Below are 11,898 nucleotides of genomic sequence, written 5' to 3'. Positions count from 1 at the left end.
TACTTTCCTCCTATTAGCATAACTCCTCCAGATTACACGACGGGCTTTAACTCCAGCCTACACCCACAAACCCTCCCGGACCACCTCTTCCCCCCTTTTCCCAAGCCCTTCTCCAGAGCAGCCGCCGATTTTTTTCCTCCCTCCTCTCCCATCCCCGACCGCATTCCGCGGTATCTCCTGCCACCTACTGATGCTGCCGGGGAGGCGACTACTGCATTTCGCCAAGCGTGGGGCCAGAATACCCCCCTTGCCTTTTAAAAAAGGGGGGTGACGCGGGACGGGGGGGGAGGCACCGGGGGCCCGGCCCCGCTCCCGGCCCGCCCCGGGCGGCCTCCGGCCGCCCGGGGCGGGCCGGGACCGGGGCCGGGCTCTGCCCGAAACCTCCCCGGGGGAGGGGGAAGGCTCAGCCCTTAAGAGCAGCACCGGCAGCCGCCATCCCCATCCCGGCGCAGCGATGGGGGAGGCGGCGGGAGGTAGCGCGGTACCTCCGCTCCCGCCGTCGTCGGAGGCGATGGGGGGGCAGGTGAACGCCCTGACCGTCCTGGCCTTACTGGAGAAACTGGTCTCTATGTTGGAGGCGGTGGAAGGGCAACAGAGGCAGATGGAGCAAAGGCAGCGGGGTTTGGAAGGGGCGGTGAGGGGTATTCAGGGGGACCTGGGGAAATTGTGCCGCAGCCACGGGGCGACGGGCGAAGCGGTGGAGAAGCTGCTGGAGAAGTCGCGGAAGGTGTGCGCCCACACCCGGGCCGTGCGGGAGCGGCTGGAGAGGCAATGCGACCAGGTGCGACGCCTGGAGCAGCACCACGCGCAGCTGCTCCGGCGGGACCGCTTCAAGGTGCTCATCTTCCAGGTGAGAGGCCCACGCGACCGCCCCGTGCCCCCCCTCCGGCCAGCGCGTCCCGCACCTTCCCCCGAACACGGGGGGAGAGCCCGTTTCTGCTAACTCCTAGCAAAATCGGGGACAGAGCCGAGCTACCACCGACTCTCAGCAAACTTGGAGAAAAGGCGCTCTGTTCGCGAACTTCGAGAAGTTAGGAGAAAAACCTTTCGATCTCAGCAAACGCGGGGAAAGAGCAGGCTTTTTCGCTAACTCTTAGCAAACTTGGGGAGAGAGCTCTCTCTTATTCTTAGCAAATTTAGGAGAAACGCCCGCTTTTACTCTTAGCAAACTTGGGGAAAGAGCCTGTTTTGCTAGCTCCTAGCGAACCTGGGGAAAGAGCTGTCTTTTTCGCTAACTCTGGGCAAACCGCCCCTTAAGTTTTTTGCTAACTTTCAGCAGACATGGGGAAAGCGCCCTTTTTTTGTTAACTTTTAGCAAACCGTGGGGAAGGAGCCCTCTTTTACTCTTGGCAAACTTGGAGAAAGAGCTGTCTTTTACTAACTCTTAGCAAACTTGAGGAAAAAGACCTTGTTTTGCTAAGTCTCAGCAAACTTGGGGAAAGAGTATGCTAAGAGGTAGTAAAAGGTGACGTGTTTTGTTGTGGTTTGGGGTTTTTTAAGCAAACTTGAAGAAAGGGCCCTTTTTTTTTTAGCAAACTCAAGATAACTCGAGAAAAGAGCCCATTTTGCTAACTCTTAGCAGCGCCCCTAAAACCCACCCTTGCATCTGCCCTCAGAAGCAGGAGAGGGGCAGCGCTGCAGCTCCCTGTCACACTCAGCCTCACGCCCCGCTTTGCTCCTCAGGCTGTTCTGGCCTCTTCAGGGATGAGCTAAAAATTCAGCTAAAAACTCTGCTTCCTGGGAGTCCATCCAGTGATAGCAGCAGTTTGCATATTTTCCCCTTTTTAAGCAATGATCTGGACTGAACACAGTGTGAGCTTTAACTAAACACAGGACATGACTTTTAAATCTTTTTTTAAAAAAAGACAGACCTCCACAACACATTCGGGGAAGGAAGGAGAGCCTGCCGCAGGTCAGGCACATCACCAGCTCCTCAGGCTAAACTTGTCAGCTGCGTGTTACGTCTCTCAGTAGCTAACTCTACTCCTTGGGTTGCTGGGGTTTTTTTCTATTTAAACAAACGCAAAACAACAGAGCAGAACTTCATTTTAAAAGCTGGCAGGCCTGGTTAGTGCACAGGCGCTTCCCCCAGAAAGGAAGCCCCCACCTCCCTGCTTATTGTTCTCCCAAATTACCATCCAGGCTTGTCAAGCCAGAAGAGGAGGAGCTGTGGCACGTACCGAGCGTGGTGGTTTCCACCCTAGAAAGAATGTGGAAATTATTCCAGGGACTAGGTAAATTAAAAAGACACATGTTCTCTGGACTTCTCCAAGTAATTTAAGATCCATTACTGTAAGTCAAGACTTTGCCATCTCCCAGGCTGCGTTAGCCAAGGACTGGCTCCCGTCTCCAGGCTCAGACCTAGACCTTGAACGTTTCCCGTGGGGAGGGTGCACCAGCATGGCCTGTGGGAACGTAATTTTGTGGCATTTCTGCTAACTACAAGCATGAGAATTAAGGCCTTGCTATTGCAGCTACAGAATTTTCCTCCAGAGAACCCAAATTTTAGCACCGTAAGGAGACATAGCATGTAGACCAAAGACAAAAGCACAGCTGTGTGGGAGCAGTACAGTTGCCTCAGCTAGGGATCCCTGTCACTGCTGCCTAGGGGCAGTGATTTGCGGGCACTGGGTAAAAGTACTGATAAAACTCGGGTTTGAAGGATAAAGCAGCGTCCTGCCAGGGTAGGGCTGGCTTGGCTTGTTTCCCGATACTAAATAGTATTGCAAAGCTAAGGCCTATTTAAACCTCTGAGCCTTTCTTTAATACTGGGTCCTAAAGTGCACAAACCCAAAGCAAACAACACAGGTCTGTGTCCCAGAACAACAGCTAAAGAAAATCCACAACTGCTCCACCACCCGTCACCGGGGTGGTACCTTTGGATGGGAGGTCTGTTCTTCGTTACTTTTACAAGGATTTAGCTGACTCTGTTCCCATCTCTCACTGGAAAATATGTTGCCGTGGTGGTGGGGAGATGAACTTAACCAATCCCAAGCCGATGCAGATCAGAACACAAGCCTTAGAAAAGAAACACTGCAGTTAAATTCAGTAAAAAAAAAAAAAAAAAAAAAAAAAAAAATTCAGCTGTCAACTGGGAATGGCTCCTGGCACAGGCCTGTTGCTAAAAGGCAGCGTGGCTGCCTGGAAAACCAAGGCGGCCGGCAGAGCTTCCCGGGATGTGGGAGGGTGGCTGGGGCAGGCAGCGCCCTGGCCCTTCTCCGCTGCATCCTGGGAGGAGCTGGGATTTTCCACTGGGGAAGCGGCTGCACCAGAGGGATGGCAGGTGCTCACAAGGCGTGCCCATATGCCTGCTGCCAGGCTGGGCAGGCACCTTACCTGGGTGCCCACCTCCTGGAAATCTCCCCACGGGCTCTCCTTACAAGGTGGAGGTGGGATGACTTTGCAGCCTGCGGGGCCACCGCCTTGCTAGGATAGTTGTACAGAGGGAAAAGAGCAGAAGGCTGGCTGGGTTTCTGTCCTGCCCCGAGCAGGAATCCATCGAAAAACAATTACAGGAAGGAGAAGTTGCAGCAATGAAGGCATATTGATGCCAGATTTCTGTAAAAACAAAAGGGAAATCTGGATGTATGACACTTCAGTTGGGGGATTCTTCTTTTCCACTGAAAAAAAACCAATCCCAAACTTCACACAGCACGTTTCCTGTTAGGACCCGCTTTTCCAGCTTAGCAAGACAGCTTGGTATAAAAATAAACATACACATTTGTGATTCAGTTCTGCATTCACCGTATACCTCAAACTCCCTGATATTTGGTGGGAGCACTGAGCATAGCCAAAACACACGACTGAGCTCCAGCTCTGCATTTTATGAAACCGCGCTGCCGCTCGCCAGCATCAGCTTTCCCTCAGCGTACATGCTGAGAATGAACTGCGTTTAGAAAAGTTCAGCTATTTACATATTTTCCATTAAAATGCTCTTAGTTTTCTCTCCCTAGACTGTCTGCATTGTTCCTGGTTTGCATATATTTCTCTAATTGGTGACATATTTTAATGGACCTCCATTCCAAGCATTTGAGGATGCCGAAGTTATTACAAATGCCACAAGTGACACAGCAATTTAGCAAAACACTGAAGTGACTGTTTTAAAAATCCTTGTTAAGCTTTGGCATTGTTCCCCTCTATTTTGTTCTCACCACATGACCAGCTTTTTGGTTCTGGTTTGGTGGGGTTTTTCTTTGCTTTTTTAGCTGCAAAAGCAAAATGCAAGATAAATAAGGCTCATGTTTAATTTTTCAATTAAATGTCACATTTACTAGTGAATAGGACAGATAAGTCAAAATTACAGCTTGGGGTCAAGCACGCTGATATTCAAGCCCCTTTCAGATGCTGCTTTTGGTAAATGCTTCATCCTGAAATGAATCAAGAGGAGGGCACAGGAAATTAGCCATGTGGGTGTATCTTGTTGTTTGGGTCACTATAATAATCTTTTGAAAAAGCAACTTCAAACTCAAAAATTAACAAGGGAGGGAAACAGAAGAATTACAAGCCGATAATGCTATTATCTAACTACTAAATTTCCCACTGGAGCCTTGCAGGGAGAATACTCTTATATTGATGAATGACAAAAATACCTCCCATGGCTCTTAGGACTTAATCCAGCTGTGCTCTGGGAGGTCGCGGGGCCAGTGCAGCCAAACAGGACCTGCAAACCGGCGGCTGGCAATTTCTTCCTGCTTGCCTGCAGTCCCAGCCTGCTCCCTGCCCAACTCCCTCCCTGTGGTGACATCCAGGGCTGAAGAGCATGTGTTTGTCCAAAGGAAAGGAGGTGGAGCTATAGCTGTTTTTAGAAGGATTTGTCATCTTTCGACCTATTTTGTGTAGGAAAACAAGTTTTAGACTAGTAATCATTTAGGCATATAACAGCATCTACAAAACACAGAGGAGCCTGGACTGTCGTAAGCATGACAAAATGCCATCTCCCCTTCCTGAAGGCTATGGCCTCTTACAACAAACCTAACAAAAATGCAAACCAAAGCACAGTGATTTCCCTTATGCAGCATCAGAGATTCAGTACTCCTGAGTAAATTAACTACCTGTTCACTCAGGCTGTCCCGTTTCATAGTACAGCTTTATGGATGTTATCTGCCTTTCTGGTAGAAGATAGGGATGAGATTATGACCTGTAGAAAGTTCCCAAGAACGGCTGATCACAGCCACAGGGAAAGCACTGATTTTAACTTTGCAAGTATTGCTAGTATTAACAAGAGTTGTTTTACACAGAGAACTTGCACTGTTCTATTTGTCTCCCACATGGAAAAATAAAGTCAGAGGAGCTAGCTACCTACAGTCAAGCTCATCTGAGAAAATGCAAGTGCTGTTTTTGAACTTGGATGTGGAAAATAAAAAAATGTATTGCTTTCTCAGAATTTTGGAGTAGATCAAGAAGAAAAGATCAAAGTTCTACTTTTTTTGGTATGGAAAATAGTTACACAGTTTGTAACAGTTGGCATTTTTCAGTGTATTGTTCTAGTCTTCTTAAATGAAATACCAGACTACTTGAAAAAATGTATCAAAACAAAATATAGCTGTCATATAAACTTGTTAGACCAAAAAGTTACCAATAGCCCACTTAAAACATGTTATCAGTAACTGTATTTGAAATAGAAACGTCTGTTCCACCACAGAGCATTCCTACTACACCACCTTTGTATTTCCAAAGCAATTTACTTAATTTATTTTCATTTGCATTTTAATAGTTCCTGTGATCCTAAGGCCTTTTAGAAACGTGAGGTAGGAAAGCATGTCATTCCCATTTTACAAGCATAGTAATAGATGCCCAGAGGCTGATGTTTTCCAGGGCCATGCAGGAAGCTTAGAGAGAGGTGATTTCTTGGATGCCGGTACTGCCTCATAGCCAAAGACAGCCTAGGATCTTCTTTTAATTCAATCATTAGCTCATTATTATGTAGTATATTTTTGATTGGGTTTTTTTCCTTTATAAATATGGAGAGTTTGACAGCCTCCCTTCTACTCAGTAACAAATTTGATAAAAATTGAAATAAAATCTGTGTCCATATTCTTCTAGAGCCTGCATGCAGTACTTCAGTTTAATGTGAACACTGTAGACACAAAGCTAAACTGACCTTGAGAAGAGTCACACAGGCCCATCTCTGGCTCAGACTGCACTGTGATCAATCTCATATGACACCACTTTCCTAGATTAAATACTTCAAAAGTTACAACCCATCTTTACTCATTAAAACCAGAGTTTTCTGTGCCATTCAGGCACTTACACCTGAATGTTCAGATGTTTAAAACTGTATGCAATTACCTAGGTTTGGAAAGAATGCACAAGACATGTAAATTATGCTTTATACTGAGTTCTCATGCTCTGGGGAATAATTTAACACTGCACCCACTCATGTAATCCACATTTCGTTAACAGCAGTGGAGAGAAAATATAAATATTTGTACTGCAGTTACAGCTGTTTTCACTTAAAGCTGGTGCAGGTTTTCTTTGTTTTGTTATCTTGGTCACTGTTGCTGATAGTTGCAACAACGTAATAGGTGTCTGGAGAAGAGCGCTGGCTTCATTACATGTTCCACTGCAGGCAAAGGGCTCGGAAAGCTTGTTCTGTGCAGGTGTATCCAACCGAGGCTGCTGGTCCAGAAAGGTGTGCAGAAACCATAGGAGTAAAGCACATATGAACTGTCAAACCACCATCCATTTTTTTGATACTTTTCATTTTTATATCCATGAGGGATATTCATCAACACACTTGAATCACAGCATATATGATTATATGCTGTGTATATATGGTATAAAATGATTCTGCCTGTCCACGTGCATATATTCTTGAGTTCAGAAGCGCTACAAGGTAGTCAGAACTATTTTGTTTTTAAAAACAACCATGTACAACGTCCTTGTACAGCCTCAACAGCAAATTTAACCCAAGACACTATTCTCTCCAGTGATCAACAACTGTATGCTCAGTCCTGAAATAATGAGCATGAACTTTGAAGTGTATGTGGCCTTTTTTTCCCCTTAATTGTACACTCCAGCCCTGCCAGGGACAGATCTGAGACTATTACAACCATTTCACTCAGCGCTTACTGCTTTTCGTATCTAAAGATAAATGGGGGTGGGGGAATCCCTCCAATCCATATGACTAAATGATATCGCACGCACTCTGTCCGAAAGTGATAAAAAATGTAATGAATAGAGACTATGCAGATCTAAGGCATAACAATCCTGAAAGGAAAAGGGAATGTGCGAGGAGCCTCGTTTTCTTTGCATGGGCAGATGCCTGCAAAACCTACCGCAGAACAGGGCGTTCATTGTGCTGCCTTTGAGCTGCTCGGGGTTGCAGAGCTGCTGTGCTCAGTAGTCACAGAGGTCCTTCGTTACGAATTGCAGCTTCTGCCCTTGTTCAGCCTGGTTTGTTTTCAGATACCTTCTTTCTTTCCATGCCCTTTCTTGGTTTTGTTTCTAAAAAGCAATCATTTTCCTCTTAGCTAGAAGTGACTACTAGCGTTTTCTGTGTGGTAAAATGTCTGTTTATTTTTGCATACCCTAAACTTTTTTTTTATTTTTCAAGAAGTTGTCCTGTCCATATTTTTAATGTTTACCAATTTACCAACCAAATTTACCAACTTTTTTTCTGTAAATAGCTGTAAAATAGCACATACTCTAAACATCATGGACTGCATGGCTTCTCAGTATCAACAATCCCTTTTTAACAGCAACATACATTTTTCTGAAACACGGTGAAAGTGCTAACTGGATTTGCCACCTAAAATACCTCTCAGATGCAACCAACATCTCTGCAGAGATATCCCCAGTCTTTGGCTAGAGAAACTGAAAGCTCTGGGGTGTTACGTGACTTCTGTAGGTCTACACAGGGGTCTGTAGTACAACCTCCTTAGCCACCATACCATCCCTTCTCCCCAGGGATAGGCGTACAACTTTAGAGCTAAACTCGTATTAAAAAGTATCTAATTTAAATGACAAAGAATGGGATTTCCATTCTGTATACATTCCAAGTCACTCTGAAAGAGAAATCTTACAGCTGACAGCTCATTAGTCTTAAACTTTACCAGATAAAGGTTCAGTGGGCTTTGAGTGGCTTGTTACTAGTTAAATATACTGAAACAACAAGAAACGTTCAGCGTTCTTCATCTCATCATGGGGCGGGGGGATAGTAATGGTTCAGGGTTGTGCTTTATTAAATTTGCATCCTGTGAACTATGAAACTCAAATATTGTCAATTCTTTCAGGAGGAAAATGAGATCCCTGCCAGTGTTTTTGCAAAAGAGCCTATTCCCAGCATTACAGAAGGAAAAGAGGAATCTGTGGATGAGAACAAAACACTGGAAGAAACCTTGCACACAGTGGAGTTGGGTTCAGATGATGAAATGTTTCACGAAGAAGATGATGCGGATGACAGTGCAGAGGAGAAAACAGAAGAATCAAGAGCTGAGAAAATCAAAAGATCCAGCCTCAAGAAGGTAGACAGCCTCAAGAAAGCATTTTCCCGCCAAAACATCGAGAAGAAGATGAACAAGATCAGCACAAAGATTGTCTCACCTGAACGGAGAGAAAAGATCAAGAAATCGCTTACTGTACATCATCAGAAATCCTCTTCTTCAAAGAGTCCAGCTTTCAAAGTATCTCCCCTCACATTCAATGTGAAGAAAGTCCGTGAAGGAGAAAGCCCTGCTGAAGCCGAGGACAGGCCAACAGAAACCACAAACAACGACCAAGCTGAGAATGAGGATGAAATGTCATTCGCCGACATGCACTCGGATATGACACCTACCACCTCACTGACCGAGGAAGGCAAAGCAGTAGCCGATTCTCTAGAGAAGGAAGCCAGAATGGAAGGGAACGCCATGAACAACAACATTGAGCTGTCCATTGTTGAAGATGATGAAGAGTATGGAATGCCTCTAGAAGTTTCTAGCCAGAAACTGTATGATGAAAGGAACAACCCAGTCGGTGGGGAAATGGAACAATCTGATGAAGAAACAACCCAAGCAGCTGTCCTGCAGATAGACCAAACAGCGTAATCAACCCGAGCCTTCCTTTGCCTTCCAGATACGCATGGTTTTACTTAGGCGAGTAACTGGTTTCTGCTACACAGGCAGTAGTAGCGATTCAATTTCTTCCATCCTTTTCTCTGCAGTGGTAATTTATTGCATCGTATTAGAATGCAGAGTGAACAAGGTCAATGACACAGGCTGCAATATGCTCCGTTTTAGGCCAAGTCACTGGTGTTTGTTAATTTGGAGATGCTGTCAGCTGGCAGAATAGACTAGCAGGAAAAAAGTATGTCTAGTAGAAGCAAGCTGATCAGCTGGCTTTCTTATAGTTAGGTAAGAGGAACGCGTGGAGAGTAGTCAAAAACCAAACGTTTCTGTTCTGTTTTCTTCTCTCAGTATTTCACAGCACTGTGAGTAGTTTTGTATGTAAATGTAGAAATACCAATGAGAACATTTGATTTCAGTTTCCTTGCTATGCTACGTGAATGCCAACAGCCTCGGTAACTGTGCATACACGTATAGTTTGTTTGGGGCTTTGCTCCATAATGCTGTAAGACTAAAAGAGCAGAGTACTTAGAGGGCGACGCTGAAAAGTTGGTTCCATCCATTTCAGTGGGGGAAAGATTTTTGCCAGTAGTCTCTCGCTATTCACTTAGAAGAAATTACTGTGTTTAGGTGGAAACGAAAAGACGTTTTTCAATCTACCGGAGTTACGGAGGTACATTAGTGACAAGCATGAACGTGTGATCAGTTACTGTACCTTTAAGGGATCAGAAATTGAAAAGAAAAAAAATAGAAGGAATTTGATAGAAACATGGAGATAGTCTGAAGAAAGTATGAAATATTAAAAAAGCAAAAATAAAACCCTACCATATTAAATCTATACTCCCAGCTTAAAGAATATATACTCAGATAACACTAATTAATTAATTCTTAGTCTTTATAGCAATATACTATCAAACTTTGCACCTGCACAACTTTGTATCTCAGAGTATTTTGAAAATAGCATAATTTATCTTTTTACAAATTATTTCATTTATAGAGCTATATCTACACAGAAGAGTTAGATAATTACAGGGATGTAAGGACAATTTTTTCAAAAAGGTGAAATATTCTTTTTGGCAGGTCTAAAGGGAACAACGTGTTATGGATTGAACTTCATGGCAGGGATAAGTTTACGTAAGGATGAGTCTGCAGAGCCACAGGATTTGATTCTCTGCTAGTAACTTTCATCAAAGTTCAAAAGTTCAAAATTACAAGTCTGTAATTTTTCAAAATTAATTGAAAAGGAGAGGTTACAGGGTAGTTTGTTCACTATGAATGTTCATTCCTGTCACTTAACAAAGGTAAGGGGGAAAGGGAGGAAAGGGAAGCACAATACCCACAACAGTTACCTTACATCCTTGTTTGTTTATGCAGTGGGTTATTTTTATTTTTTATATATATATAAAATTCTACTGATACTTAACATTGCACTAAAAGGTTGCTTCCTTCAACTTGTATTTAGAATCACAAATTACAGGGGAAATAAAAACTACAGCAAAAATAGCATTATGAAATGATTAACAGGTATTACTCCACAGGGGTAATATCTGCAACCAGTAAATCGCACTGGAAGTTAGTTGATAAGAGCTTAGTGTAGGCACGTACTATTAAGAGTTAAGCTCTTAAGTGTACAGTATCATATAGGAGATACTGTCTGTAAGAAAAATCATGGCATAACTCGTGCAGCTATATTTTTATTTTGTATTAACTACAATCTATTTCAATCATTTTTACTTGTAACTAACTACAAATATGACAAATAAAAGCATAACATAAAACACAGCCATGTCAGTCTTTGGGAGAAGCAGTCTGAGAAGTTGGCAAAGATGAAATTTAAAGGTCAAGCATTTATTACTTCAATTGATGTACCCATTGTACCTATACCATTTTCTTTCTCATCCTCGGCTGTTATTTAGCAATGCAAACACCATTGCTTTGCTTTCCAGATACTCGCCAGATCTCTAGCCCATCTGTATGTAGTCACGCCCTTTCCAAAATCTGCTAGCTCCATCTGCATTTTTTATTGGACTGCAGCATACTTCTAATACTTTAAATAGTCCTGAAAGCATATTTATATTGAAGTGTATATTCTGTTTACGCACACAGATAAACTCATGTCTTTTGGAGTGCCACATAGTCTTTAGCAGGCTTAATTTTACTGACAGACCAAAGAATGCATGTTTAACCTTTATGTAACAGCTGTCAGCTTCCCGCAGCCACCAAGCGCTAACCAGGAACCCCAGCATCATGTTTACATTTCGCTTTCAGATATGCCTGGTTTGTTTGTCCTCCTAAGCTTTAATTCAAACAATACCCCTGGTCACGCTTTATCCAGTTTTAGAGATGCTGAAATGAATCCCATGCACAGTGTTTTAAGAGCATTACAATGCTATCCAGTAAAACCATTGGAAATGCAGATACTGAGCATCTGGGAGAATCAATTCAAATACCCACTTCAGGATAAACTACACACACAGCCATCAGTTGCAGGACTAGAATTAAACGTTTGCTCCATCACGATCACACATTTACAAGGACAAGCGGGCCTGTAATCCTTACAAACATAAGAAAGCATGCTTTGCAAGAGAGAAAAATGTTTACTCAACTCATGAATGTCTGCTTTTGTGCCATCTTATAGACCAGAGAAAGAAGCAATCTCATGATCCCGAGATGTCCCCCAAGCTGTTACTTTTCCTCTCCTTCCATTTTCGAATCCTGACTAAAAACATTAGTCCTGACTAAAAACATTAGTCTGCAGGACTTACTGTTTCAGGGAGGAGACAGGCTGCGGCACCAGCAGCACTGTATTCTTTCAAGTATCTGAAGTATGTGCCTGGACCTTGTCAGGCTGGCA

At 43.8% G+C, this 11,898-nt stretch overlaps 1 protein-coding gene across 1 annotated transcript; it reads left to right on the top strand.

The window, feature by feature from the left end:
• The first annotated feature begins 347 nt into the window (after positions 1–347).
• Positions 348–10,826, top strand: CAVIN2 (caveolae associated protein 2). Its single transcript, XM_030016906.2, has 2 exons — positions 348–850; positions 8,235–10,826. The coding sequence occupies exons 1-2, from the start codon at positions 455–457 to the stop codon at positions 9,024–9,026; spliced, it is 1,188 nt and encodes a 395-aa protein (XP_029872766.1). The 5' UTR covers positions 348–454; the 3' UTR covers positions 9,027–10,826.
• Positions 10,827–11,898: the final 1,072 nt, after the last annotated feature.

Source organism: Aquila chrysaetos, chromosome 6 (genome assembly GCF_900496995.4).
Source record: "Aquila chrysaetos chrysaetos chromosome 6, bAquChr1.4, whole genome shotgun sequence".
NCBI classification, from domain to species: Eukaryota; Metazoa; Chordata; class Aves; order Accipitriformes; family Accipitridae; genus Aquila; species Aquila chrysaetos.
This window is presented reverse-complemented; position numbering and strand designations above follow the sequence as displayed.